This window comes from Apostichopus japonicus, chromosome 15, assembly GCF_037975245.1.
Source record: "Apostichopus japonicus isolate 1M-3 chromosome 15, ASM3797524v1, whole genome shotgun sequence".
Classification (NCBI taxonomy): domain Eukaryota; kingdom Metazoa; phylum Echinodermata; class Holothuroidea; order Aspidochirotida; family Stichopodidae; genus Apostichopus; species Apostichopus japonicus.
In genome coordinates, this window is record NC_092575.1 from 9,729,520 (window position 1) to 9,757,378 (window position 27,859).

Here is a 27,859-nt window from a genome sequence, read left to right on the forward strand (position 1 = left end):
AGATTACTGTCCTTGAGATTTGAGCTATCCGGATTTCATATTCTTTGCGGAGCTTTAATTGTGGTAATCAAACGACATACAAACGAAGAGACTTTCCATCGTCCCTCTTCATGAGATATCGTGTTGTGTGAGGCTTTCACTGTTCAGGTCTTGAAACTATTCGAATTACCACCAAAGAATGTTTAACAAATAATCTATAATACATGTACTAACTTCTGTTACGATTCTTGAGATAAGGAGCTTGTACGATAATCCCAATTGACTTCTATTGACCTCAAATTATCAATGATCTCGGCTAACACAATATGGACGTTGCACTTATTACGGACATTCTACATGCTAAGTACCCCTTAAGTTTCAACATGCCACTCATTTCGATATAATATTTGCCATGTTTTCAAGTGTTAGCCCCTGCTGACCGCAAATGACCTTTGATTCCATCACAAACGGTATATGTTGTTGCACGTCATAAAATTAATTGGTAAAATGGTAAACTTTCAATATTCTATCTCGTATATGTAATTTTACCTATAGTTTTATGATTAAGGCTAGCATGGCTTAAATTGAAGAAAAAAAATATTAGGGAAATCGGATGATATATATCTACAGCGCATATCGCATAACCTTTGTGCAGTATGAATAATGGTAATTATATTCAGTGTAATGTGACTATTGTTGACTGCTATACGGACACTACAGATACGACAAAAGGAGGTATTATCAGCCATTTTGCCAATACTGATAATATGGCGCTACACTATTATTTGTATAATCACACCGCTTCCAATAGTCCTGCCGCCCTCTCTCAATACAAACGTTTGTGCTTCTTCGCATAGGGTTGGTTTGCTAAGTTCCATTTGAACTTCAATATTATCACCTGAAATTGATAAAGAAAACGTTTCCTTGCAATACCAAAGTAACATTTACTTCATACTGGAATAGTATATTGGAATGGTATAAACCCCATCAAATTAAAATGAATTTATATTTTTGTAAGCTGTGGGCATATACCTTGAAGGGCATTATTGAGAGGTCTTTCTTGTGCACCTTATAATATCGGTTTGTGTATTGGGCGAAGATATGGGTCATGGGTTCATGTATCTTTAATATAATATAATTTAATATCATTTTAACTAGTACACCAATATAATCTGCAAGGGTTTGTCAAGAAAGAAAAGAAAAAGTCAAAAAATGGACGAGACAATCAAAACAGTATATAGTCAAATGGGTCATAATGTAATGAAGGAATTATTCTAAGTTTATGGTAATGGTTTAACTATATTTATGGTAATACATAGATGGTCATACAGTATCCTGTTTTGGTTTCCTTTATATATCATGCAACGACTAGCATGAAATGTTATCAAAATCAAGTGGTTTGTAAATTTGTTGTACAAACAAAATGCACATTAGGTAGTTAATATACTTTTAAATATATTTTTGAATTATTTTCGTTTGAGAAGACGATATCAATCGATGATTTGGCTGCATTTGACGAGAAACAAAAAATAACGCCTTTGCAATTAATAAATGATTCTTTGTAAAATATACTAAAGAAATAGAAGCATTACCTGGCATAGCCATTTCTATACCGTTTGGTAATACTAGCTTGACTTCCACAGCAGCAGTGTCAACATACAATGTAGGTCTATAGTTTTTAAAAAATGGAGTGTGTCGACCGCCTTCATCCTTTTGGAGCACGTAAACCTGCACACAAAAAGAACTAGAAAAGATGTAACAATGCATTGTGGTTTCGATCATGTAACATGAACAGTTTTCTTCATGAATCTAACTTAATACATAGTGAGGGTGTACAACATACTTGATATTAGTAATACAGTGAAAAGCAGTGTGATGTGACAACCAATAACTTCACTATGACACAGGCTGTCCTGAAATGACCATTGACCTCAACAACAGACATCTTGTACTATACAGTATGTGATACATCAACACATTAAATATGACATCTGTCCTTGTTGTAATATTGTGTAACATGCTTTCACAATTTGACACCTGGTGAACTCAAACGACCATCGACCTCCGCCCACATTAGGCTTCCTGTACTCAATGTGGTACAATTACATACAAAGTATGCAATTTGTACGATATTATGTATAGCGTATAGAGACAGGTCAGAGACAGGGGAGTGAAGTAAATGTTTGGCGCTTTTTTACTTCAAATGACATTTGACCTCCACCAAAAGCATATAATTGGCTCCTTGAATTTGATATGGTACATCTAAAAACCAAATAGGAGATATGTCCAAGGTTCCATTCTTGCAATATCATGTTTACTGTAGGTTTTCAAATTTGACGATATTCTTCTTGTAATCAATGTGGTAATTCTACAAACTTAATGTTGGGTCTGCCGAAGTTTCCTTTCTCGAGATATGATGTTTACAAGGTTTTCACAATTTGACCCCTGGTGACCCTAAATGACCTTTGACCTCCACAAAAAACAGAAGAATTCTTTTATTTCATGTCGTACTTTTAAACATTAAATATGAAATTGGTCCGACGTTCCCTTCTTGAGATATCGTGTTTACAAGCTGGGCGTCACAAACGCACACACAATACACATACGCCATTATGAATGCAAAAGTTTCGATCATATCATTGAAACCAAACAAAATTGGCTGGGATCTAGGCCTATATACTTGTTCATTACACAGAAACGTTCAGAAACCAGAATGCAAAAATGCATGGAGGTTCATTACAATAGACTTCTACTTGTTCATCAGAAATAGCGCTTTGTAATATAAGCGTCCTGACTTCTTCCATAAGATATCATGTTTAAAAGATTTCAGAGTTTGACCACTGGTAACCCAGATGGCCTTCGACCTCCACCTACACGATTGAGTTCTTCTATACAATATAACGCATCCGCATGCCAAGTATGCAAATATTCATGCTTCCTAACTTAAGATATCGTGTTTACAAGGTTTTCAATATTTGACTTCTGGTGACCCAGATGACCTTTGAACTCCACTGAAAAACAATATATTACTCAATATAACACACCAATAATGATAAGTATAAGAAGTATCCATATTTCTAACTTGAGATATAGTGTTTACAAGGTTTTCAGTTTTTGATCTCTGGTGACCTCAGATGACCATTGACCTCCAACAAATAAGATAGACCTATTCTACTCAATACGACGCATTCACGTGGTAAATATGAAAAGTGTCCATGTTTCCTATCTTGAGATATAGTGATTACGAGGTTTCAGCATTGACCTCTGATGACCTCAGATGACCTTTGATCTCCACAAAAACTTGAGGGTTCTTCCTCTTAATTAACGCATCAACATGGTAAGCATTAAAAATATCCTTGGTTCCTATCATGAGATAACGTGTTTACAAGTTGGGCGTCACACACGCACATACACCAATTCATGACTGTATTGCTTACGAAAATCATCGAAACCAAAAATGACCCCCTTGTCATGGGTTTCATTTCACAGTAGAACATTTCAGTTAACCAAGTTACATGAATCTACCTGACCATGGGTCACAAGATCAGATTCAAGTTTCTTTATGAACATGAGGAGAGCTCTTGTTTATATATCTCGGCTCATGTTTACATAATGTTTGTCCCCGCTCACACGAGCATAACCTTACCTGAGCCACTACTGATGAATGGGATTTACTGCCACGTGCACATAAAATCATTCCGCGCTTCACATCTTCTTCCTTTATACCGTCTAGAAGAACGCCAACCTGGTCACCCTGTTGACCTTTATCCAGTATTTTCCTGAAGGTTTCGACACCTAGATACGGAAACAAATAACCGCTGGGAAAACCTCGATAACGTGAAAGGAACTATTTCGTGCATGTCTTTTATATTGAGCTCGTTCACTAAACTGAAATGACATTGACCAAACTATGTTCATCAAAAAAAAATCACATCATGGTAGAACTCACAGAATAAATGTAGCTTTAATTTTTGAGTTATCGTATTAACAACGTTTTCAGACAATGACCTATGTTGACCCCAAATGGCCATTGAACTTCACAGAAAAAGAATAGGATTCTTGTACCGATAAGACGGATCCACATACCAAGTACGTGGTTAATCCATCATAAACTTTTTTTGCGTTAACAAGCAAGTGTTACAAACACACACACACACCCTCACACAAACTCACCATCGCATAGATTCCAATTCTTACTCCGGCAAGGAATATAAAAAGGTCCCACCCCCCCCCCCCATCCTCACTAGTTTGTAATCTGAATTTGCTTACCTCTAATGGTGGTTTCTATTTTGCCATTTGATCCAAAAAAATCCACCTCATCTCCCAAACTTACAGTACCTGATTTTATCTGACCAATCACAACAGCACCGTGACCTGTCGAGGGAGAGGAATACTGAAAATTGATAACATAATTAAAAGGAAAACAGTTCATATTTACTGTTTACTCATTATTTTGGAGTAGTGTTAATGATTCGTTTACTTTATAGTAAACTAATAAATCTCACATTAAGTTACAATATGAACGTGTCATATAGTGAAAGAAGTAATATTTAAAAGGGTTTAAAGTGTTCACTGCGAGAGCATTGAATCTTCTTCGTGACAATGTCGTGTTAATGTGTAGATGACACATACGAATGTGTAAGTTTTATACCAAATTTGGGCGCTGTATAAATGTAGTCTAATTGATTTCACCTGGTTTGGAGTATACGTGGGATATTGGCATGACAAATGACTTCGTTAGGTCCCTCTCAGGCTCACTGAAGTAATTATCCATTGCTTCGACTAGTTCACGAATTGGCGCCTCATCTCCGCTATCCTACGTAAGAAATGAAAAGGAAACCGTAAAAGCGGCCAAGCTGTTGAAGAACCCTGGCTTGGTCATATCAGGGAGTTGTCTGGGACTAACAACTTACATGGTCATACACTGGGTATTAGGGATACATGCAGGTGGATGAGTGTGTGTGTGTAACGCCTCGCTTGTAAACACGATATCTCAAGAAGAGAAGCTACCACATTGAGTAGAGGAAGCACTTGTTTTAAAAGAGGTCATAGGTCATGTGGCGTCATCAGGGGTCAAATTGTGAAAACCTTGTAAACACGATGATCTCTCTCTCAAGAAGAGAAGCTTGGATCAGTCTCATATTTAGTATGTATTTGTGACACGTTAAGTACATGACGCCTATTGTTGTTTGTAGAGGTCAATGGTCATTTGGAGTCACCAGAGGTCAATTGTGGAAACCTTGTTTCATAATCTACCGTATCTCCAACCAAGGGCGTAGGAACCGGGGGGCTGGGGGCGCCAGCCCCCAGTGAAAAATATGGGGGGGGCGGAAGTATCAATCCGCCCCCCGCTCCGCAAGTCAGAAAACCCCTTTTTCATTTCCAAATGAGAAAAAATCTCATTTGGAGCACCAAATTGCATTTAAGGCCAGGTGAAATTGCAAAATTCTTTACAAAATGGAGTGAGAGTTGAAGTATGCTATATTGCACCAAATTGCATCTGAGGCCACCTGGAAATGCAAAAAAATTCCAAAGGGGAGGGGGACACCCCCTCCCCTTAGACCCCTCCCCCAGGCCGGCCATCAGTCTTCAGCCCCCCCCCACTCAAAAGAACCTTCCTACGCCGCTGTCTCCAACCGTCCCGCCTATGACATGGGCGTGACGCCGTATAACAATAGGAGAGGTTGTTGGCAATTAGTTTATGGGCACCCGTAGATAGTTTCAGCGAACCAGCGATCAAAGTGCTGTTGAATTAACTGTGTCGCTATTTGTATCCGCACTCCGTATATGCATGGAGGTAAAAACAGACCTCCATGGTATATGGTAGGCCATATGGAAAATAATTGCTGATATAATGTCCATGCGAATTAAAATTATTACCGGTATTAATTATATTTAAAACCGGCATTAATTCTCAGCCAATCACCATGCAGCTTCATATGCCGGTATTAAATATAATTAATACGGGCATAAAATATAATTAATACATCGCTTTGATATAGGCAGTGTAATGGGAAAATAGCGATATGTTTCGCACACCAATCTGCAGCTAAAAGACAAGATAAATAATTGGGAAAATGTGCGAATCGCGCCAATCGAGTAACGGTTCAAAGTAGCAGCGAGGTACGTGTATAGGCTTAGGACTCGCGCACACCTAGCTACTGTATAGTACATACCTAGTATATACTATACTACTAGAGGAACCCTAATGGAACAGAAGCTGAACTATCTTTGACGGTATTTCTGTAGATGTTTTATTTTATATGTTCGAGACACTACAGTAGGCCTAGCTGCTTATTTATGAGTCTGCGACATATTTTTACTTTGTTCATCAGAATATTTTGGTGGAAAAAAGTTTCAATTTCATACTGCACAAAAACATAATTTTCCAATGTGCAATAACGTAGCACCATGTATCTGCCTAAGTGTCTACTCTTTGTTCATAGGAAGTATTGATGTTGTAGATCTGTACTATGGAGACTTGAACAGCAATCATAGTGGCGAGTGAATTTTGCGTTTTGGCGAGTAGATCTTTAGTTACGGTCGCCAAATAGCGAGTACTTTTAAATATATTTCAGGTCGAGGATAGGCTGAAAACCTTTAAAACATGATTTCTCATGGTAGAAATCATGGATACTTTTCATATATGGTATATGGATTTGCCATATTGAGTACAAGAATCCAAGCTGTTGCTTGTGAGGTCAAATCTCAGTTGAGGTCACCAGAGGTTAAACTCTGAAAACCCTTCTTCATGATATCTAACGATGGGAATCGTGGATACTTCTCATATTTGGATGCATCACATTGACTACAAGATCCCTATTGTTTTTGGTGGAGTGGTGTAAAGCCACGTACAGTAGACTGACCCGTGTTTACTGTACCATGCCATAGTGTAATTATACATCAAAATAGTGGTTCGGGCCATTTATATTGTAACAGCTAGTTCTCGTTAACAAGCAAAAGTCTAGTGCAAGGAAGTCATCAAAACCTCGGGCGTTTCGTATTCGTATAAATGAAAGCTAACCTCGCCTGGGTCGGCAATGAGACACAGTAACTTCTTTGACTATATCCTGTTCAGCTTTCAAACAATCGGTTAAAGGCGAAGATATGTTTACCAAGAGGTTGGTTACAGTTGGGTATAGGTAAACCTTCCATATTTATTCAACTTGTTTTACCCCGAGGCTTTTAGAATTTGGAACAAAAAGTTTGCGATCGTACAATGAAAATTGACCCACATTAGTCTATGGATATGTGTACAGCTGAAAATATTTCGGTATGTACAGTATACTGTACGGACATCGACTAGAAACAAATTAAGTTAAAACAGGAGCGGGGAGGCGGTACATGGGCGCGGAGGCGGCATGTGGGAGGTGGAGGAGGAGGAGGAGATTAAACGATCAAAAAGGCAAACCTTCAAAGCGCCCAGAGCGCTTCCACGAATGATCGGTAAGTCATCTCCTGGGAATTCGTAACATGAAAGAAGTTCCCGAACTTCTAGTTCCACCAATTCCAATAACTCTTCGTCGTCAACCATGTCACACTTGTTCAAGAAAACAATTATTTGACGAACATTCATCTGTAAAAAGGAAACCAAAAGAAGAGAGCAAAAACGGTTTAATGGCTGACTAAGCCAAAATGGTTCCAAATCAAAATTCTATTTTGTTGTTTGGGGTTTCTTTCTCGTCACCATCAGCAGTGACGTCACAACATTAAATGGGCCCCGGTATTTACTGTTTTCTTTTATAACATCAGCATGAAGATAAATATATAATATTTTTTGGTTTTGGCAATGCAATGTCCTTGCTTCTAAGTTTGGACACGTATTTATATTGGAGGGATATCGCTTTTCTAAACATCGTGTCCTCACCGACAGGATATACGACATTAGATGGTGACTACTTCACACAGCCCTAACAATAAATTATTTTGTTGGCAGTTGCAATGTGTGTAAAAGTTGTGTGTTGAAAGGGGAGGGGGGGGGGGACATAGACCCGGAACGATGAATTATTTTCGAACAGCTGTCCTATGCAATCTCCACTGCACGGCAAAGCTTGCAGTAGCATGCATTATAAACACGGGCACATATACCTTTATCATGTAATAATGTGTAATATATTTATTTACTCTCTTATGCTGATTTAGGTCTCTTGGATCAGCCCTTGATATATCAACGAATGGCATTGAAACTTTGGATATGTCAACACTATAGACAATGATTTCAGGCGGGACTCAGGGGCGTAGGGAAGGTTTTTTGTTGGGGGGGTGTGGAGAATTTGATTTGCCGACGGATCTGGAAGTGGTGACTGAAATGGGGGAGGGGTCTAAGGGGAGGGGGTCTCCCTCTCCCCTTTGGAAAATTTTTAGTTTTGAAACGTCCTTAGATGCAATCTGGTGCATATTTTAAGTCAAATTTGATTTGCCGACAGATCTGGAAGTGGTGACTGAAATGGGGGAGGGGTCTAAGGGTAGGGGGTTCCCCCTCCCCTTTGGAAAATTTTTAGTTTTGAAACGTCCTTAGATGCAATCTGGTGCATATTTTAAGTCAAATTTGATTTGCCGACGGATCTGGAAGTGGTGACTGAAATGGGGGGGGTCTAAGGGTAGGGGGTCTACCCCTCCCATTTGGAAAATTTTTAGTTTTGAAACGTCCTTAGATGCAATCTGGTGCATATTTTAAGTCAAATTTGATTTGCCGACGGATCTGGAAGTGGTGACTGAAATGGGGGAGGGGTCTAAGGGTAGGGGGTCTACCCCTCCCATTTGGAAAATTTTTAGTTTTGAAACGTCCTTAGATGCAATCTGGTGCATATTTAAGTCAAATTTGGCACGGAAGAAGCTCCCGTTCTCCTTGTCTCTATTCAGCTTTCCTTCTTTCTTCCCCTTCCGCTCTCTTCCCCTTTTCTCCTTTTGCCGACAGACCCGAAATTTGCCGACAGCGACCAAATTATTGGGGGGGTGTGACACCCCCCCCCACACCCTCCCCCCCCCGCTCGCTACGCCCCTGCCGGGACTGATTGCACATGTAGTTTGTTCTTTGTAGCCTGGAATAGAACCCACAGTGCTGTTACGTGTTGATAATAGGTACATACCAACTATATCAAATCTCATGCTTGTCACGCTAGATGTTATAAGTTGTAGCACAATCCATTGCTGTGTGAACATCTCCCCCAAATAATCCGAGCTCTTTGAAATTTTGCACAAATTAAGCAAAATATCATCGCACTCGGTTTGTGAGGGTCGTATTTTCGATATGCCTGCATTCGCAGCATCTAATAAATAAATTGTTAGCCTACATGTCAATGGATCGTATAAACCTACCTGTCTTGCGATGTGTACGTGTTCTCTTGTCTGAGGCATTGGACCATCAGGTGCTGATAATACCAAAATCGCAACATCCATCTGGGCCATTGCAGCAACGGAGGTCTGTAGGAGAGGTAAACAAATCAAACCTTCTGTTTGCGTTCTCAAACTTCGTACAACAAACGTGTCATGCGACTCATTTGTTCAAGTAGTAACACGAATGAATTATGCGTTTTCAGCCAAGTTATACAGTTATGGACATTGCCTAGATACAGTAATTGCCTAGCCACCCGCCCGGAACAGCACCCAATAACCCACGCACGCACTAAAACTTTCTATAATGGCAGACAGCACTAGATCTTCTTATATGTGATACAGTGTTGCCCCTAAATATGTTAGATAGTCAAATAATGGCGTGTCATGATCAGCTATCAACAAGCCCCCCTCTATATGAAATCCTTCATTCGTCTATTGACATTTCACAGAAGTTCCGCACATACCTTAACCAGTCGTAGGAAGTTCTGAATTCCCCCCCCCCCCCCCAGGTTCGAAACCCTGTGTACGTCACTGTTTTAAGCATTTTGGGCGGCCTATACCATTTACCCTGCCCGTGCAGAAAGTGATTGACGCTACAAAGGTCAGTTTCGTATTAGTAGCATATCCCTGGTTTCGCCCAACCCTGCTGCGTTGAACCCCTTCTCCCTGTTCAGTACGTTTTACTGTTTACCTTCACGTAATCAGCATGGCCTGGGCAGTCAATATGTGCAACATGGAAACGACTTGTCTCATACTCAGTAAAGGAGTTATAAATGCTTATTCCTCTCTCTTTTTCCTCTTTCGCTCTTTCGAAGAACGTCGCTATGGGTTTTGGATCTGCCAAACCGTCCGCTGCAAGAACTAAATAATTGTTTATTAATGAACTATTATAGCAACAATGAATGGGTTAAGTAACTAATACTTTCGATTCATTTCATTCGGATTCGTTGCGTATATACATATCTTTAACGATATGTTTTTGTACAAGACAAAACGAAATCATTTGCAAGCATGTACACACATTATGAAACAAAGCAGGAAATAATGTGATAATTGTTCCAGATAAACACAGCAAACGGCCAAGTGAGGAAGGGAGAAGAAATGACCACCGTGAATAACTGCGTTAGAGCATCGAACGCTGTTTTTGTGTTGGCGGAAAGTACGGAGAGCCAAACGTTCCATAAATGTCGAAAAAGAAAGTGAAGTGTCCAAGTTAATATATAAATGTCCAAATCGATATCAACATGTTACAATTCGATATCAGCATGTTACAATTCCATATGAACATGTCGAAATAAAATACAATATGCCATTGCGTCTATCAACATGTCAAATTCAACATCAGCATGTCGAAAACTTGTAACAGCATGCCATTACTACATTGGTCATGTCAACATGCTATATTTACGTCGTGCTATAATTTTGGCACTTCGGCGCGCGCCAACGTTTCGTATATGTCGAGATTTATTTCAGTATGTCCAAAACTTGTGTCAGCATGGTGAGCGAAGAGTGGTGAAGTATTGCCATGACAACGTTGCACATGGTTCGTGTCGTTCACACGGTACTACGGTTGAATATACTGTAGCGGAAAGCTACGACTTTTCCTTAGTGAGATACGTTTCGTTCCCTCAGGGGTTACATCTGTTGCGCTCCGTGGAGGTAACGAGAGATGTTTATCCGGAACAGGAACAGGAACTGATTACGTAATTTTGCTATATCGATGTATTCCCGTGACTGGCATAGGCAGGTACGGCGGTGGGTGTGTGAGTCGATCCCATTGGTCGCAACTCATCGTAGTTATATACAGGTAGTCCATGATTGGTCTAAGCCTTTTTTTTTTACAGTTTATGTACGGACGTGTGTATACGGGGGTTCAAGGGCGTAGGAACCGGGGGGCTGGGGGGCGCCAGCCCCCCAGTGAAAAATATGGGGCGGGCGGAAGTATCGTTCCGCCCCCCCCCCCCCGCTCCGCAAGTCAGAAAACCCCTTTTTCATTTCCAAATGAGAAAAAAATCTCATTTGAAGCACCAAATTGCATCTAAGGCCAGGTGAAAATGCAAAATTCTTTACAAAATGGAGTGGGTGTTGAAGTGTGCTATATTGCACCAAATTGCATCTGAGGCCACCTGGAAATGCAAAAATATTCCAAAGGGGAGGGGGACACCCCCTCCCCTTAGACCCCTCTCCCAGGCCGGCCATCAGTCTTCAGCCCCCCCCCCCACTCAAAAGTACCTTCCAACGCCACTGCGGGGGGTATTTTAATGAAGGGTTCTTTCGTAAATGAGTGAGTCAGAGAGTCGGAGAGTCGGTCGAGTGCAAGACGAGGAACTTTCCTTCCGGCGGCTCGTGGTAAAGCCTTTGATATTTGCCTAAGTCCAAACAAATGTGTTTAGGCATTTTGGAGTGCCCGACATCTGCGCTGCCCGAGTCCAGCGGATTGCCCGACACCTGCGCTGCCCGAGTCCAGCGGATTGCCCGACACCTGCCCTGCCCGAGTCAAGCGGAATGCCCGAAGCCTGTGCTGCCCGACACCGGTGGATTGCCGACGTTTAGATTGCCCGACCCTTGCGCAGCCCCAGTGTTATGCCTGCGTATCCTTGGGTTGTGCCCGACCCCAGTACGTTATATTGGGCAAATGTTAATATTGTGTATTATACGGTGTAGATGTAGAACGAGATGAGAAATTATACTTTTATTTAACATACAACTCTGGTGTCTGCCTCCTGATTTAGAGTTAATCTGTACCCGTCCCCCATCTACCTCCCCTACCCTCCTCCAGTTGGTTTCGAGACAGGTTTTTCACTACCAGACGTTGGCGGCGTTACAATACGTTTTAAACTGCTGCAGTAGGTGGAAAATATACCATTGAGAATATCTTCAAGCCCTTATTCGTATTAGTCGCGCCAAAGCTTTGTCCAAACAAAGCAGTTCATTTAATGTAATCATTCATAATGAATGTTTTGCAAGAAACTTTTTCTTCCATACAGCGTTTGGTTGGAGAAATAAACCAATGCGTCAGAGAAAACCAGCTTTCGATAGCACCACGCCTCCGAACTCGTCTAGAGGCAACGTTTGACAGTAACAGTAACATGGTAATAAATTGAAAGTTTGTAAGAATATTCTTGGGGAAATTTCACTAGGCCCCTTTCTCCCTTTGATCCAGTCCGTGCTCTGTCTTTGGGATTTACTTCAACTAAGTTCTACTTGTATTTAGCCTATGCTAAGTTAGGCAATGCCTAGACTAAGGCTAAAGTTAGGGTATACATACTTTTATTTCTAACGTTGCCTCTAGACGAGTTCGGAGGCGTGGTGCTATCCCCATAGTACCGTGTGAACGACACGAACCATGTGCAACGTTGTCATGGCAATACTTCACTACTCTTCGCTCACCATGCTGACACAAGTTTTGGACATACTGAAATAAATCTCGACATATACGAAACGTTGGCGCGCGCCGAAGTGCCAAAATTATAGCACGACGTAAATATAGCATGTTGACATGACCAATGTAGTAATGGCATGCTGTTACAAGTTTTCGACATGCTGATGTTGAATTTGACATGTTGATAGACGCAATGGCATATTGTATTTTGTTTCGACATGTTCATATGGAATTGTAACATGCTGATATCGAATTGTAACATGTTGATATCGATTTGGACATATATATATTAACTTGGACACTTCACTTTCTTTTTCGACATTTATGGAACGTTTGGCTCTCCGTAGGAAAGAGCAAAGATAACGTTTGATCACAACATGCATTAAAAGCAGTCAGTGGTCTCAGAAAGAGCAAGTCCTCTGGTAGTGACAATTTCCATTGCCGTATTGCTGTTCTTTGATAAGCTTAGCAGAATCTTAAATGTCGTGTTATAGGACGGGTAAATTATCGACTGAATCAAAATCATATACTTGTATCTATGGCAATAATAATTATATTCTTCTGTAGTGATTACAAAAAGTCTTTACGCTGTTCTTTTACAGAAATTGATTTCAACACTGTTTAGAAGGCTGAAAGATGTGGTTTAGAATAAAGTATTAGAAAGGTAAAGAAATAAGGGGTTAATCAACGGTCTAGCGTGCGTTACTCACAGGATTAATGCACGATCGGGGGATAATGCAAGCGATGCACGAGGGCGGAGCCCGAGTGCATCCAGCGATAGCATTAACACCCGGAGTGTTCATTCATACACTACCATTTGTGTGGGGGAAAAATCATAAAACAAAACATTTTTGGTTACATATAACCAAAGATTTATTAAAGTGATGCCCCGTAATTTAACCGTGCGTTACTCACAGGATTAACCACGGTCAGCTGACCTGAATGGACCAATAGGATTTAGGAATCTTTACTAAGTATGAATGAACGCTCCTTTACGGGTTAAGTGAGGTGATGCTCATCATTTAACAACTGTCTGAATGTAAACATATATCATTTTTATGTTACGGCAAGGATAGGCTATAAAGAGTACTTGTTACCCAAATTATGGATGCAAGCCTAGTTAAGGCATCAATCAATGCATTCGTTTCAAGCAAACAACAAAGTTACTAACAAGTTAGGGAAATTATTATTTGCTTTCGTGTTAGGTGTCCAAGCTTAGACATACTGCACGAGCTGAGGTTGTCACTTTGTCCAATGCGTGATGTCATAGTGAAGTCTACTAAAGATAATTCCCACTGTAAGTTACTTTCATCTTTTCCTTTTCGTAGTTCACAGCGTATAACATAAAACTATAAACACGTATACCACTGTCATGATGTTCCCTCCTGGAACATGGGGTTGAAAACCGACCTTTCCCCGCAAAATAAATAGAGAGACATGGTATTAAGAGTAATGTTACATCTCTATAGTTTATTAACCGTCTCTACGTCTGGTAAAATTTACTTTAGAAACCCTAAAAGAAAATACGAACATATTAAACATTTACAAGTGTGAAGCTCGTAGCTTGACAGAATGGCGTAGGCGTAGGGGTGTGGTGTGTGGGAAACAATTAAAAAGCTTAGCCTTATATTGATTGATTTTACATATGGTTAATTAACAGCCAAAGATATGATATGCGTATACTGTCTGAAAGTTACAGTATCGTGGCGGGCATAGTTTTTATGGTAAGTGTCTACAGGGGGCAACAGTTACTGTTACACCGGTGGCGGGTTTTGCGGACCGTCTCATGGGCGCAGATCAGTCTTGGATAATGGTGGGGACGCGTATCTGTTCTCTGATACTATCTAAGCGGAGCGCGACCATTGGTCGCGCGTAGCGTACAAGATTTTTTTTTTGGGCAAATATATCTCCCATGATCGCCGGAAATAACACTTCCCAGACCCAATAATGCTCCAAAACCTCCTTAAATTTGAGATCTCATGGCTTAGAAATTTAAGTTGGGGGAAGCACATGGGCGTCTACAGAAAAAAAAAATCAGGGGACAAATAATCCATGTAGACTTTTGTATACGATGGGTCTGGGTCCTCTTCCAGAAAACAATTACAGACTGCCGCAAATGCGATTTCCTTCCAAAATTTAACAACTGTGGATAAATGTAATAAAGTGAGAACTGCTGCATGTCATATGCACAATGCTGGATCAAATTGCGCCAAACTGCGCCAGGGAAATTTGCAATGCAGCGTTTGGTCAAGACAAATTGATGGGGACACGGTATATCATGTCCCCACCACTGAAAAAGTTGTAAAGAAAATAAGTAAAAACTACTCTCGGTGAAAGTCTGTGCCGCTTTTTGGTGATATTTAGTAACAAATTGTGACATGGTTAGACATGCGCATAGCGAGGCATTTGCCAAGGGAGGGAGGGCGAAGCATGCAGACAAACTTTCTAAGCGTGACGCCACTATGAGATGGCGCGAAGCGTAAAAGAAAATTTTGGTCGAAAATATCTCCCAGATCGCTGGAAATGGCACTTCCCAGGCGTTGTAAGTTGCATCTAAGCATTTTCTATTTTGAAATTACTAGCGATATCATAAAAAAATATGCTCTTATAGCCACAAAAAAACTATGCCACCAAATATTGGGGGGGGGGGGATATTAGATACTATATCCCCCACCTAAAATATTGGGGGGACATGTCCCCCCGCCCCCCCCCCCCCCCATGATCGCCGCCCATGGGCGGGCATATGAATTCATATGCCAACATCATTGACGGTCATTTAGAATGACAATTACCTGCGTTTGCACTTTTTGTAGACTGCTTGAAAAGAAATCAGTGAACGGATCTTACCTCTTGTAATGGCAGCAGACAATGTAGTTTTCCCATGATCGACGTGTCCAATCACACCCACATTCAAATGCGGTTTACTCCGTACAAATGTTTTCTTAGACATTGCCTTCCGAAATGGTTACTCCAGTTTTGTTCAAAGAGTTGCACACTTTACTTGTCTGTAAAAAAAAAAAATATGTCGATTATGATAGTATATAGGCGTGCAAATGACTTTCCCATCAAACCAGTTACAGCATTGAACCAGGGAGTTGTTCCATAACAACTCCCTGGTTCAACCATCGATCGCTACCATTGACCTCGCTGCATTGTTTGTTGTTCGTTCAGTGATCGGTTGTAAGATTAACCTCAGCACGATACTTTTTAAGAACCAGAATGCAAAATGCATTGAGGTTTCGATGACTTCAATGCACTAGACTTCTGCTAGTTAGTATAACCAGAACTAGCTGTTACAATAACACTATGACATGCTAACACAGGTCAGTCTACTACTCTACTGTACGTGGTTATACACACCTCCATCAAAAACAATAGGGTTCTTGTACTCAATGTTATGAATCCGCATACCAAGTATTACAAAACCAAACCAAATCTCTAATAAATTCGCACATTAAGGTTGCAGAGGAGTCCACTTATAATGGACAATTTAGATTGGAATATGCCCACGAAACTTCAAAGAATCAACTTGAAAGAAGCTAATACTGGTCACTAGAGGTCAACCTGAGGTCAAAGGTCACCCAGATGCAGGTCGACTATTGTATTACAATAGCGTTACTCCCAACCTTGATGGACATTTGGTTCTCAAGTTATTGCAAAAATACTAGTTTTTGACCCCTGTCACGAACGACTTTATTCATTGTACGTGTATTCAGTATATGCTGGTCAGGGTGATAAGTAGGTCACTCGTCGTGACTGACAACTTGTGCGTTTTTTCTGGAAGCTACGAGAAATGATGGCGCTATTCGGTATTAGCGAGTACAAATTCCCAGACCATACGGGAAGTTATTTTTAGCAGGTGACCGGATATCGTCGACCAATGAACGTTGAACTATCAGTCGTATCTTCGAGACATGGATGATTCTCGATGTTTTTCCGTCAGGATTCCTGGAAAAGAACTTTCGGGAGATTAAACTTGGCTATATATAAGAAGAGATATTTTCGGTGAGGAGTTTAGTTCAGAGTTTTCCGATCTATTGTAAAAAGAAATTCATCTGAGATAAAAGATTAATCGAGGGGACGGACGGAGGAACCGGTGGACTGTTTGTTTATTAGATTGGTGCGTCGTTTAACCGGGACAGGCGTGACTTCGGCAGAGTTTTTCGGAGTTCACCCAGGAGGAAGCCATCCTTGGGATACAAACGTTGAGTCGAATTGGACCAGCGGGGAACGGTTTTGCTCCTGACCAAGTCACGGGATACCAGCCTACGAGGGAGAATCCCGACATCGTTGCTGGTGACGCAAGGAGGTCAGAACAGCTACGAAAGGAACCGAGAGCCGGCACGCGCCGCGTAAGATAAGTTAAGTAATCTTTTAAAAATTTAACGGCCGTATAATATTGTAAAATCTGTCTGTAATATTCCAAATTTCTAGTACCAATAATCCTTGTACAAATCAGTAGAGATCGTGTCATTGTAAATATATCGTTTTGTTAACTTTCAGAAACATCTCAGTAGTCTTTTGGTCCTTTGAGTTTACTTCCCTGAATCTATCTAAAATTTTATTTTTATCGGCCTTGAAGGCCAAAGGAAAAACCCGGGGTCGCAACAGAGGGGGCGCTAGAAGGTGCCATTTTGTTTATCCCACGGAAGTTGTGACAATTAATGGGGGCCTATCCGGGAAATTGTTTAAAAGAGAGAAACAAAACGGGGAATTGTTTAAAAGATAGAAACAAACCGGGGAAGTGTTTAAAAAAATAGAAACAAAACGGGAAAAGTGTAAAACACCAGAAAGGAGTATATCCCGAAGTGACTTACAAAACTGAGAAGTTTCTGAAACCATATATATTTGATATATTGTTATTGGTACATGTGTTTGCCTGATTGAATGATGGATATTAGAGAATTAACTGAGTTAGGGGCTAAAATGGGTCTTACGGGTGGCGAACTCTTAAACTTCGTCAAAGAACAGCAGCAGATCGCTCGTGACGAAAGGCAACAAGAAAGGGCTGAGGCGAAAAAGAAAGGGCTGAGGCGGAAAAGCAAAGGGATGAGGCGGAAAAGCAAAGGGCTGAGGCGGAAAAGCAAAGGGCTGAGGCGGAAAAGCAAAGGGCTGAGGCGGAAAAACAAAGAATGTTTGAATTGGCTAAGCTTGAAAAGCAAGCTGAGTTGCAGCAAAATACCAATGGCGATGCCGATTTGAATTCCTCCCGTAGCTCCACTTCAAGCCGCGAGCCAAATAGAATCCCAACGCCCAAAATGCCTCACTTTGATGAGAAGGAAGACCTCGACGCATACTTGCTGCGCTTCGAGCGATTCGCAACAGCGCAAGAGTGGCCAGAGGAACAATGGGCATTAAATTTGAGTCTGTGTCTAAAGGGAGAAAGTTTCCGTGTTTACTCTAGGCTGCCACCCGATGACTCACAAGATTATCAAAAGCTAAAGAAAGCCCTGTTGAAACGATTTCAATTCACAGAGGAAGGCTTCCGTCAGAAATTCAGACGAGAAAGGCCCAAAAAAGGGGAAACATCAATTCAATACATGGCAAGGTTGGAAAATTATATGGCCAGATGGTTGGAAATGGGCGGAATTAACAAAACGTTCGAGGAATTTTCAGATCTCATGTTGCGGGAGCAGTTCCTAAATGTATGCAGCAAGGAATTGGCATTATTCCTGAGAGAACATGACTGCAAGACTTCTAAAGCGCTGTCAGAGCTGGCTGACAAATACTTAGAAGCGCATCACAGGGATCTTGAAAAATGTGTGAAATCCTTCCAAACAAATCAGGTAAATGGGAAAAAACCTGACGGTAACCCCAACAGTCAGGAATACAAAACCAAAATTGTGGACGCGGGTGAAAACAGAAACACGCGTTCAGCCATAAAATGCTTTGTTTGCGGGAAATTAGGGCATAAGGCAAACGATTGCAGGCAGAGGTTTAAAGCGCAATTTGCGGTTGCGACTGAAAATGCCAAACCCGACAAGCTAGGTTCGAGCGATGGGTCGCAAAAAGATCATCGTAGCGGACAAACCGCGAATTTGTGTTTGATGAAACAAATCAAGGAAAGTGACAGCTATTCAATTAATTTAGCGTGTGGTCACGAGATCCCAATAGTCAGTGCGGCGTGTGAGGAGCCTACCGACATTACTGAGAAAATTTTGTCAGATGTTAAGGAGCGCATGCCGGTGGTTGAGGGCTATCTTAAAGGGAGGAAGGTGTCAGTGTTACGCGATAGCGGGTGTTCTGGTGTCATCGTTAGGAGAAATTTGATCTCCAATGATCAGTTGACCGGTGTAGATCAACTGTGTGTACTGATTGACGGTACAGTGAGGAAGATTCCAGAAGCTATCGTGGCGGTGGACACGCCCTTTTTCACAGGATCCCTCAAGGCTCTCTGTATGAAGAGGCCAGTGTATGACTTAATAATTGGGAATGTTCCTGGTGTTCGAGGTCCTGAGAATCCCGACCCAGATTGGAGTGTAAAAGAAGTTCCAAGTGAGCAGTGTGAACCTCACAATGTGGAAAAAACAGCTAGTGTTGAAATAGGAACCAGTGTTGAGTCACGTGATGAACCGGAAGTCGCTGCGGATCAAATTATTCCAAGTGATGACGTAGGCGATGACTCAGATATTGGAGGTGCCGTAGAGACACGTGCACAAAAGCAAAAACGAAATGAAAATCTGAAACCCCTAAAAACGGCTAATGTTCCTATGGATGACGTAACACCTGAGCAATTGAGACAAGCTCAGAAGGAGGATTCAACCCTCAAAAATTGCTTCAAGCATGTTGGGAATTCCAGACCACTGAAAGGTAAAGAGGGGATCTCCGAATTCATTTTAAGGAATGATATTCTATATCGCAAAGTTTCGGGGAATGACAAGCCTAGTGACCAATTGGTTGTACCCGAAAAGTTCAGAAATCAAGTGATGAAACTGGCTCATGACAGTATTATGGCGGGTCACCTAGGGATAGCCAAGACAACTGACAAAGTTCAGTCTCAGTTCTACTGGCCAGGTGTAGGATCCGACGTAATGCGTTATTGCAAGTCATGCGATATTTGCCAGAGAACATGTGATAAGGGAAGGGTCACCAAGGTCCCATTGGGTCACATGCCCTTGATTGACACACCATTCAAGAGGGTGGCGGTAGACATTGTCGGACCGATCAATCCTACTTCCAAGCATGGGAATCGGTATATCCTAACACTTGTCGATTATGCAACGAGGTTTCCCGAGGCAGTTCCATTGCGTAACATAGATACTGAGAGAGTGGCAGAAGCTTTGGTGGACATATTTTCAAGAGTGGGAGTCCCATCTGAGATCCTGACTGACAGGGGGTCACAGTTTACCTCAGATGTGATGAAGGAGGTGAGTCGATTACTGTCACTGCGACAACTCACCACTACCCCCCGATCTGCAACGGTCTAGTTGAGAAATTCAATGGTACCTTGAAGAGGATGCTAAAGCGCATGTGTGAGGAGAGACCGTCAGACTGGGACCGCTATATAGGACCACTACTATTTGCGTATAGGGAGGCTCCGCAAGCCAGCACAGGTTTCGCACCGTTCGAGTTACTCTATGGTAGGACAGTGAGAGGTCCTATGGCCATTTTGAAAGAGATGTGGACATCTGAAGTGGACAACCCTGAAACTAGGTCAACATATCAGTATGTCCTAGATTTGAGAGAACGGCTAGAGGAGACTTGCGCTCTGGCTAGATCAGAGTTACAGGAATCGTCAGAGAGGTACAAGAAGTACTATAACCGGAAGGCTAAAAGTCGCAAGTTCAAACCAGGTGATTTGGTGTTGATACTCTTGCCTACTGATCAAAACAAGCTGTTGATGCAGTGGAAGGGGCCATTCACCGTATTGAGTGAAATTGGCGAATCGAGCTATTCAATCGATGTCAATGGGAAGTCGAAAAGTTTTCATGCAAACCTGCTGAAAGAGTACATAAGTAGGGGCAAGTCAAAAGTCATTTCAATGTCTGAGGATGAGGAGCAGGAAAGTTGTTTCGAAATGCCTGCGCTGCAGACTAATCAGAGTGAATCGGCATCGGATGTTGTCGTAAATGACGAATTAGGTGTAGGCCCATCACACGAGGTTAAACGAGTGTTATCCAAGTTCACTGATGTCCTGACTGATGTACCTGGCAAAACCGATGTTCTCAAATGTGATATCAAGTTAACTACTGATAAGCCAATCAAAGCAAAGCCTTACCCAGTACCACTCTCGATGCGAGATTCGTTACAAGAGGAAGTTAGGAAAATGATTGACATGGGAGTCATTGAACCTTCAAACTCACCTTATAATAGTTCACCTGTGGTGTTGGTACCTAAACCTGATGGTACGAAGAGATTCTGCGTGGATTATAGGAAGCTCAATAAAGTAACCACGTATGAAGCTGAACCTATGCAAACCATGACAGAGATATTCTCGGAATTGTCGAATGACAAGTACTTCAGTCGAATCGATCTAACGAAGGGATATTGGCAGGTTGAAATGACACAGTCAGCGAAAGAGAAGACTGCCTTTGTGACTCCAGATGGGTTATGGCAATTTAAAACGATGCCCTTTGGATTGGTTGGGGCACCGGCAGTTTTCACTAGGTTAATGAGAACCATTTTGAGGGATGTGCCAAATGTTGTCAATTATCTGGATGATATTTTGATTCATACCGAGACATGGGATGAGCATGTTGAGTGTTTGGAGTTGTTATTTCAGACGTTGAGAGAGAGCGGACTGACAGCTCGTCCGAGTAAGTGTGAAATAGGGTTCACTAAATTAGAGTTCTTGGGCCACACAGTTGGAAACGGGAAGTTGGGCCCGAAGCAGAGTACCCTTGATAAAATCAAAAACGCTCCAAAACCCGAGACGAAAACCCAAGTCAGGTCGTTTCTTGGTCTCACGGGGTATTACAGAGACTATATACCAAACTACTCTGCACTAGTTGCCCCACTGTCGGACCTGACGAGGAAGGGTTCACCCAATAGAGTGATTTGGGGAAGCGCCCAGGACAAGGCGTTCAATGATCTGAAGCAAGCGCTTATTAGTCCACCCCTTCTCAGGCTTCCTGATGTAAATAAGCAATTTGTTCTGAGGACCGATGCATCCGATGTAGGGATAGGTGCAGTCCTACTACAGGAACATGAAGGAGAATTATTTCCTGTAGCGTATGCTAGTAGAAAGTTATTGGAGAGGGAAAGAAATTATTCAGTGATTGAGAGAGAATGCCTAGGATTAGTTTGGGCAGTACAGAAATTCCATGTATATCTGTACGGAAGTGAGTTCGTCTTACAGACTGATCACGAACCACTCACTTATTTAAATAGAGCGAAGTTGCTAAACTCAAGAATTATGAGATGGGCATTAGTACTACAAGAGTATAGATTCAGACTAGAATCAATCAAAGGAAAGTACAATGTTGGTGCAGATTATATGAGCCGAATGTAAGCGGGTTATTCATTCATTTAATCAGATGTAGATGTGTTGATTGTAACACTATTGATTGTTGTTATGCTATCATACATTTATGATTGACATTTATAGTTTTGTCGGATTATAGAATTGTTTATAGTTTATAGAATTTGAAATTTATGGAATTGTTAGTTTGAGTATTTTGAGATGGTTATCAATATTCATTAGTTATGTTTAATTTAAAGTTGCATACACGTCCATTTATAGATGAAATATTTAAAATATTTATCTTAAAGGGGGAGTAATTGTCACGAACGACTTTATTCATTGTACGTGTATTCAGTATATGCTGGTCAGGGTGATAAGTAGGTCACTCGTCGTGACTGACAACTTGTGCGTTTTTTCTGGAAGCTACGAGAAATGATGGCGCTATTCGGTATTAGCGAGTACAAATTCCCAGACCATACGGGAAGTTATTTTTAGCAGGTGACCGGATATCGTCGACCAATGAACGTTGAACTATCAGTCGTATCTTCGAGACATGGATGATTCTCGATGTTTTTCCGTCAGGATTCCTGGAAAAGAACTTTCGGGAGATTAAACCCGGCTATATATAAGAAGAGATATTTTCGGTGAGGAGTTTAGTTCAGAGTTTTCCGATCTATTGTAAAAAGAAATTCATCTGAGATAAAAGATTAATCGAGGGGACGGACGGAGGAACCGGTGGACTGTTTGTTTATTAGATTGGTGCGTCGTTTAACCGGGACAGGCGTGACTTCGGCAGAGTTTTTCGGAGTTCACCCAGGAGGAAGCCATCCTTGGGATACAAACGTTGAGTCGAATTGGACCAGCGGGGAACGGTTTTGCTCCTGACCAAGTCACGGGATACCAGCCTACGAGGGAGAATCCCGACATCGTTGCTGGTGACGCAAGGAGGTCAGAACAGCTACGAAAGGAACCGAGAGCCGGCACGCGCCGCGTAAGATAAGTTAAGTAATCTTTTAAAAATTTAACGGCCGTATAATATTGTAAAATCTGTCTGTAATATTCCAAATTTCTAGTACCAATAATCCTTGTACAAATCAGTAGAGATCGTATCATTGTAAATATATCGTTTTGTTAACTTTCAGAAACATCTCAGTAGTCTTTTGGTCCTTTGAGTTTACTTCCCTGAATCTATCTAAAATTTTATTTTTATCGGCCTTGAAGGCCAAAGGAAAAACCCGGGGTCGCAACAGAGGGGGCGCTAGAAGGTGCCATTTTGTTTATCCCACGGAAGTTGTGACAACCCCTAATTGACCTTTGTTGACCTTGGATCACATCACGGTTATATTGGAAAATGTGACCCTACTTCATTCACAACTTGTCCTAAATATACCAGCCATGTCAGACTTCGTGACTAGAAGTTGTTGCAAAAATTAGCATAAGCTGGCAGTTTTTTGCACATAATCAACCTTGAATGACCTTGGATGACCTGATGGTTTTTATCAAAAATTGTTCCTCTTGATGAGGTGCACTCTGTCCTAAAATTTGTTGGGCCTACAATGTACACACATAATGTTATTGCTAGAAAGGTATCAAAACCAACCTTTGGCCCCTCATAACTTGAGAACTGGGTGACAGATTGAAGCGGGAGTTGGTTTCCTATATAGAGCACAAAGAGCTCTATCATATACCAACATATGAGCGTATTTTTTAAGATTTGACCTTTGACCTTTTGACACGCTGATTTCAAAAAGCAACATGATAAGTCTGTGCGACCATCCTAACTGTACTTATTAAGAAACCAAAAAAATTGACCTCTGATAACTTCGCACACGAAGGTCGCACAGGGGTCAACTATGGACCAATTTGATCGGAAGGTACCTTTGAGATCCGATTATGGCCACGAAAATTCAAATAACTAAAAAAACTGATATAGGTCACCGGAGGTCACCCTGAGGTCAAAGGTCACCTAGATGTGGGTCGACTCCTGAATTACAACAGCGTAACTCTTAACCTTGACCTTTGTTGACCTTGGATAACATGACCGTTATGTTTTGAAATGATCCCTTACCCCATTCACAACTAGTCCCAAAATATCAACCATGTCGAACCCTGTCAATGGGAGCTATGACTTATTTTAATATTTTGGTTTTTGGCCTCTAACTGACCTTTGGTGACTTTCACAGGCACCCAAAAAAATAGGGCACATCTACTCAATGTGGTACTCATATACACCAAATATTAGATTGGTCCAAGCTTCCCTACTTGATATACCGTGTTTACAAGCCAGGCGTCACACACATACACACGCACACACGCACACACACACGCATGTTTGTATTACATTCAGACCGAGGACCCCATTGTATTTTCCATTGTTCAAATCCACATACCCTAACCTTAACAATACCCCACACTATAGAATTCTTCCGAGGACGTGGTGATTCTTTAGAAATTACAACCGAGGACCTGGAATTGTTTTGTTCAAGTCCTCGGTCAGATAGCAAAACAAACACACTTACACACACTCTCCGCCTGCATGAATGCATAGGTTACGATTATCATCGAAACCAAAAAGTCTCCCAGGAAAGAACCTGGGCACGAAAACCAATCTAACGAACGACTGATCCGCTCTCAACCCCAGTCCCCTTGCATCGGGACTGTGACTGTGTGATCATCGTCGGGTGTGCATCACCATTCCCCTCGAAAGGGAACAGATACTACACATGATCTTAGCCAAAAGGCGGGTGTTACTAAAACGAATGACAATTGCGTTACACATAACGAATGACAATATGTTGTACACACTAAAAAATTGCGTTGACTAAAACGAATGATAGTGAATGACAGCACAGACATTTGCTTCAACCGGATATCACAGTTCAGACTTCATGGGTACATTAAAGCCACGCAAACAGAGTGCACGCGAAGTGCGTGGCTTACAGATCTAGTAAAGTACGGACAAGATACAAACGCACCTTATAGTAAGCGAAATTGTAAGTCTGATTTTAAAAAGTAAATTTAACGTCATTTTCCGATATTAATTGTTAGAAACTAACAATACTATATATAATCTTGAAACGGCTAAAACTTTCAGGAAGAGTCATTATATTGGACATTTCTATGAAAAAAGGTTTTTTTTTAGGGGGGTGCAAAAGGGACTGGAAAAGGATAACATTTGCGCCAGTTATAGAGCTACTCTGTAACAGTGGCGTAGGGAAGGGGGCAAGGGGCGCCCCCAGCGGAAACTGCAGCTTAACGTTCCTAGAAAATTTTCAAGAAAACAGTCGTTGCTACTACAGTTTTGATACTTTAATAGTACGATATCATATCATTTCCCACCCAAGTTAATCGTGGATATATCAGTTTCAAACATACCAATTAGCCAGCACCTAACAATTACTTCAGTTATCTTTCTAAATAAATCTACAGAGGTAAATGTCAAAAGCACAGAACTCAAGCGCATTCTCACACTAAACTTTCCCTGTGGTTTCTATCCGTAAATTACACCAAAACCCTGCAACCACATAACATGCCATTTTCCTCAAATCATTTCTGCGCAGAAAACCAATAACCGCAATGACTCTACTCCGTTAATCATTCTATCTCCACTCACCACCGTCCTTCGCTGTCATTCGTTGTCATTCGCGAATGATAATTAACCCTGTACAAAGTCAATTGTCATTCCCTGTCATTCGTTTTAGTTTGTCCCCAAAAGGCCCCTGATCATTGCCCTTCTTTTCAATCTTTGAATTCGCAGTGAAATCGCTGTGGTCAGTAAGTCTTTTGACTGACCCTAATTCTGCTCAGTATGGAACGCCAAAAGGACCACATTTTAATTTGACATGTACTACTACTAATTCGAAGTGTACTACTACTAATTTGAAGTGTAATACATGTAAAATGTCAGCGACGCGAATAAGTCTCCCTACATAAAATGGGAACAATGCAACGGCTGTTTTATTTTTCCCCCTTTCTACATACGCCTCGGCGCAATCACAGGAACGAATCGCTCATAGCGTGATGAATAGTAAGAATCGATTGGCCGATACGCCGTTACCATGGAGTTAAAAGAGAACCAGTTAAGGAAGTGAAATTTGGTGTTTTAAAGCTGTAGGGACCGAGAGAGAGGGGACATGTGTACAGTCCACGGTCTGGTGCAGTTCTGTTTACGGACATACAATCACAATATAGTACTATACCACAGTAGGCTACCCTAACAGTCACACTCTAGATAACTAATACTTACAAGGGTATAAACAGACCCAAGCAACCTAGTTGCCCAATCACAAACAAACAGGAAGATTAACAGTTTACCATAATATAATACAATGAGACCAGAGTCAGCAGATGATTACATAATAACATCTGGGCATGGAGACACTGCAAGTAATTACTATAATAACAAGTGCACAATAAGTAAAGGTAAGTAACAATAGGCAGTAGATACATTCTATGTAGGCTGGAACGCTAATTGAAAATGTGCGTCCTCACCCGTTCCTCTTCCTTAAGAAAGGTTGTAGAATGGTGGGAGCTTGCTTCTTCGGCCAAATGTATGGGTGAAAATGACAATTTGACTGGGAAAGAAGAATGATGAAACAATTCGGGAGGTTTGCTAAGAAGGGGCACATCGGTGACTATGAGGCTTATGGAGACCTTTTTCGTTTTTGTTGGAATGATAACCTAATGCTTAGTACTGTACAATACGTAACATGTGTTTCAATTAATGTGCTAAAAGCGAAAACATAGGGTTAAAGAAGTCCTTCCAGTAAGAAGCATATTACAACATGAAACAACCAATTTGCACACATACACGATCATTGCATAGATTCCTTTTGCCTTCGACAAGTAATTAAAAAATAATGAAAAGAAGACCTCTACAGTGCTCGTGAAAAAGAGAAACAAGAAATCCTAATTTAATAAATCCGCAAATTATCCCTATAGCAACACTCTGAAGAAATCATCGGTTTAGTATTTGTTCTAAATCCTAAATAAAGAACGCACAGGTCTATATTCTCTTTTGTAGAAACTGCCTTCCTCCTCAAGTTTAAGAACGACTGACTTTACTGCCCCCGTGTCCACATTGAAAGCTCAATCATTTTCAGTCCGGCTGGAACCCTTAAATATGCATCGGTTCTTTCCCACTCCTAGAACGTCTGCTAAAATATTGTTATCCTATAAACCAAATAAAGAACGCACCTATATGCTCATTCTAGCAACTGCCTTCCTCTTCAGGAAGTTTTAGAACGACTGATGAATATACTGCCCCCGTGTCCAAGCTATACTCTCTTCAACCAGGGAGTTGTTATGGAACATCAGAACTCCCTGCTTCAACCATTTTCAGTCAGGCTGCAGAAAATTTGGGAGTACTACAATGAAACCAAATCCTCATATCAGCCTTTTTTAAGAAACCAGAATCGGCTTGATTAAAAATTTACTACGGAAAAGAAAAGACATACATACCACGTAACTCTTGTGTCTGCAAATGCTTTGGACTCATACGTACTTCTTCTTCCACAGACTTTGCAGAGATGCTTCGCACTTTGTCAAGTTTTGATGTGCCCCAGTTTTCAGTCACATGTGAATTATTGAAATCTTATTCCAAAGTGACCTATAAAGTTGTGTTCGTAAGTTGTCAAACAGGTCAGTTGTTATAAAGAGTTTCACACATTCTTTGCTACCTACTGGTCAACTTACGACACAAACAGTATGGATAGTGGCGTAGCACTAAAGAAACTATAGGATCTCCTCGCCCACTGCGT

General features: G+C 41.2%; 2 protein-coding genes across 3 annotated transcripts; one reads left to right on the forward strand and one right to left on the reverse strand.

Moving 5' to 3' along the window:
* LOC139980679 (elongation factor Tu-like) lies at window positions 1–27,702 on the reverse strand. 2 transcript variants are annotated; one of them, XM_071992502.1, is made up of 11 exons: window positions 27,561–27,693; window positions 26,592–26,674; window positions 15,545–15,702; window positions 10,007–10,176; window positions 9,298–9,402; window positions 7,391–7,555; window positions 4,672–4,795; window positions 4,249–4,353; window positions 3,626–3,774; window positions 1,572–1,707; window positions 1–877 (listed from the first exon to the last, which is right to left on the reverse strand). In XM_071992502.1, exons 3-11 carry the CDS (start codon window positions 15,645–15,647, stop codon window positions 753–755), a joined length of 1,182 nt encoding a protein of 393 aa, XP_071848603.1. In that variant the 5' UTR covers window positions 15,648–15,702; window positions 26,592–26,674; window positions 27,561–27,693; the 3' UTR covers window positions 1–752. The 2 variants fall into 2 exon arrangements, with proteins under 2 accessions (XP_071848603.1, XP_071848602.1); XM_071992501.1 differs by lacking the exon at window positions 26,592–26,674 and having other exon boundaries at window positions 27,561–27,702.
* On the forward strand, window positions 17,956–20,124 carry LOC139981383 (uncharacterized). The gene has a single exon (XM_071993749.1). It carries the CDS (start codon window positions 17,956–17,958, stop codon window positions 20,122–20,124), a length of 2,169 nt encoding a protein of 722 aa, XP_071849850.1.
* Window positions 27,703–27,859: the final 157 nt, after the last annotated feature.

Bases quoted from the DNA above. Each gene is read 5' to 3' on its own strand.
- LOC139981383 (XM_071993749.1), top strand. From the start codon at position 17,956: ATGCCTCACTTTGATGAGAAGGAAGACCTCGACGCATACTTGCTGCGC.
- LOC139980679 (XM_071992501.1), bottom strand. From the start codon at position 15,647: ATGTCTAAGAAAACATTTGTACGGAGTAAACCGCATTTGAATGTGGGT. The intron at 10,177-15,544 runs GTAAGATCCGTT...ACAATTATTTAG, and splicing joins GTCTGCTGCCATTACAAGAG to TTCTTGCAGCGGACGGTTTG. The intron at 7,556-9,297 runs GTAGGTTTATAC...TCCTTTTTACAG, and splicing joins ACGTACACATCGCAAGACAG to ATGAATGTTCGTCAAATAAT.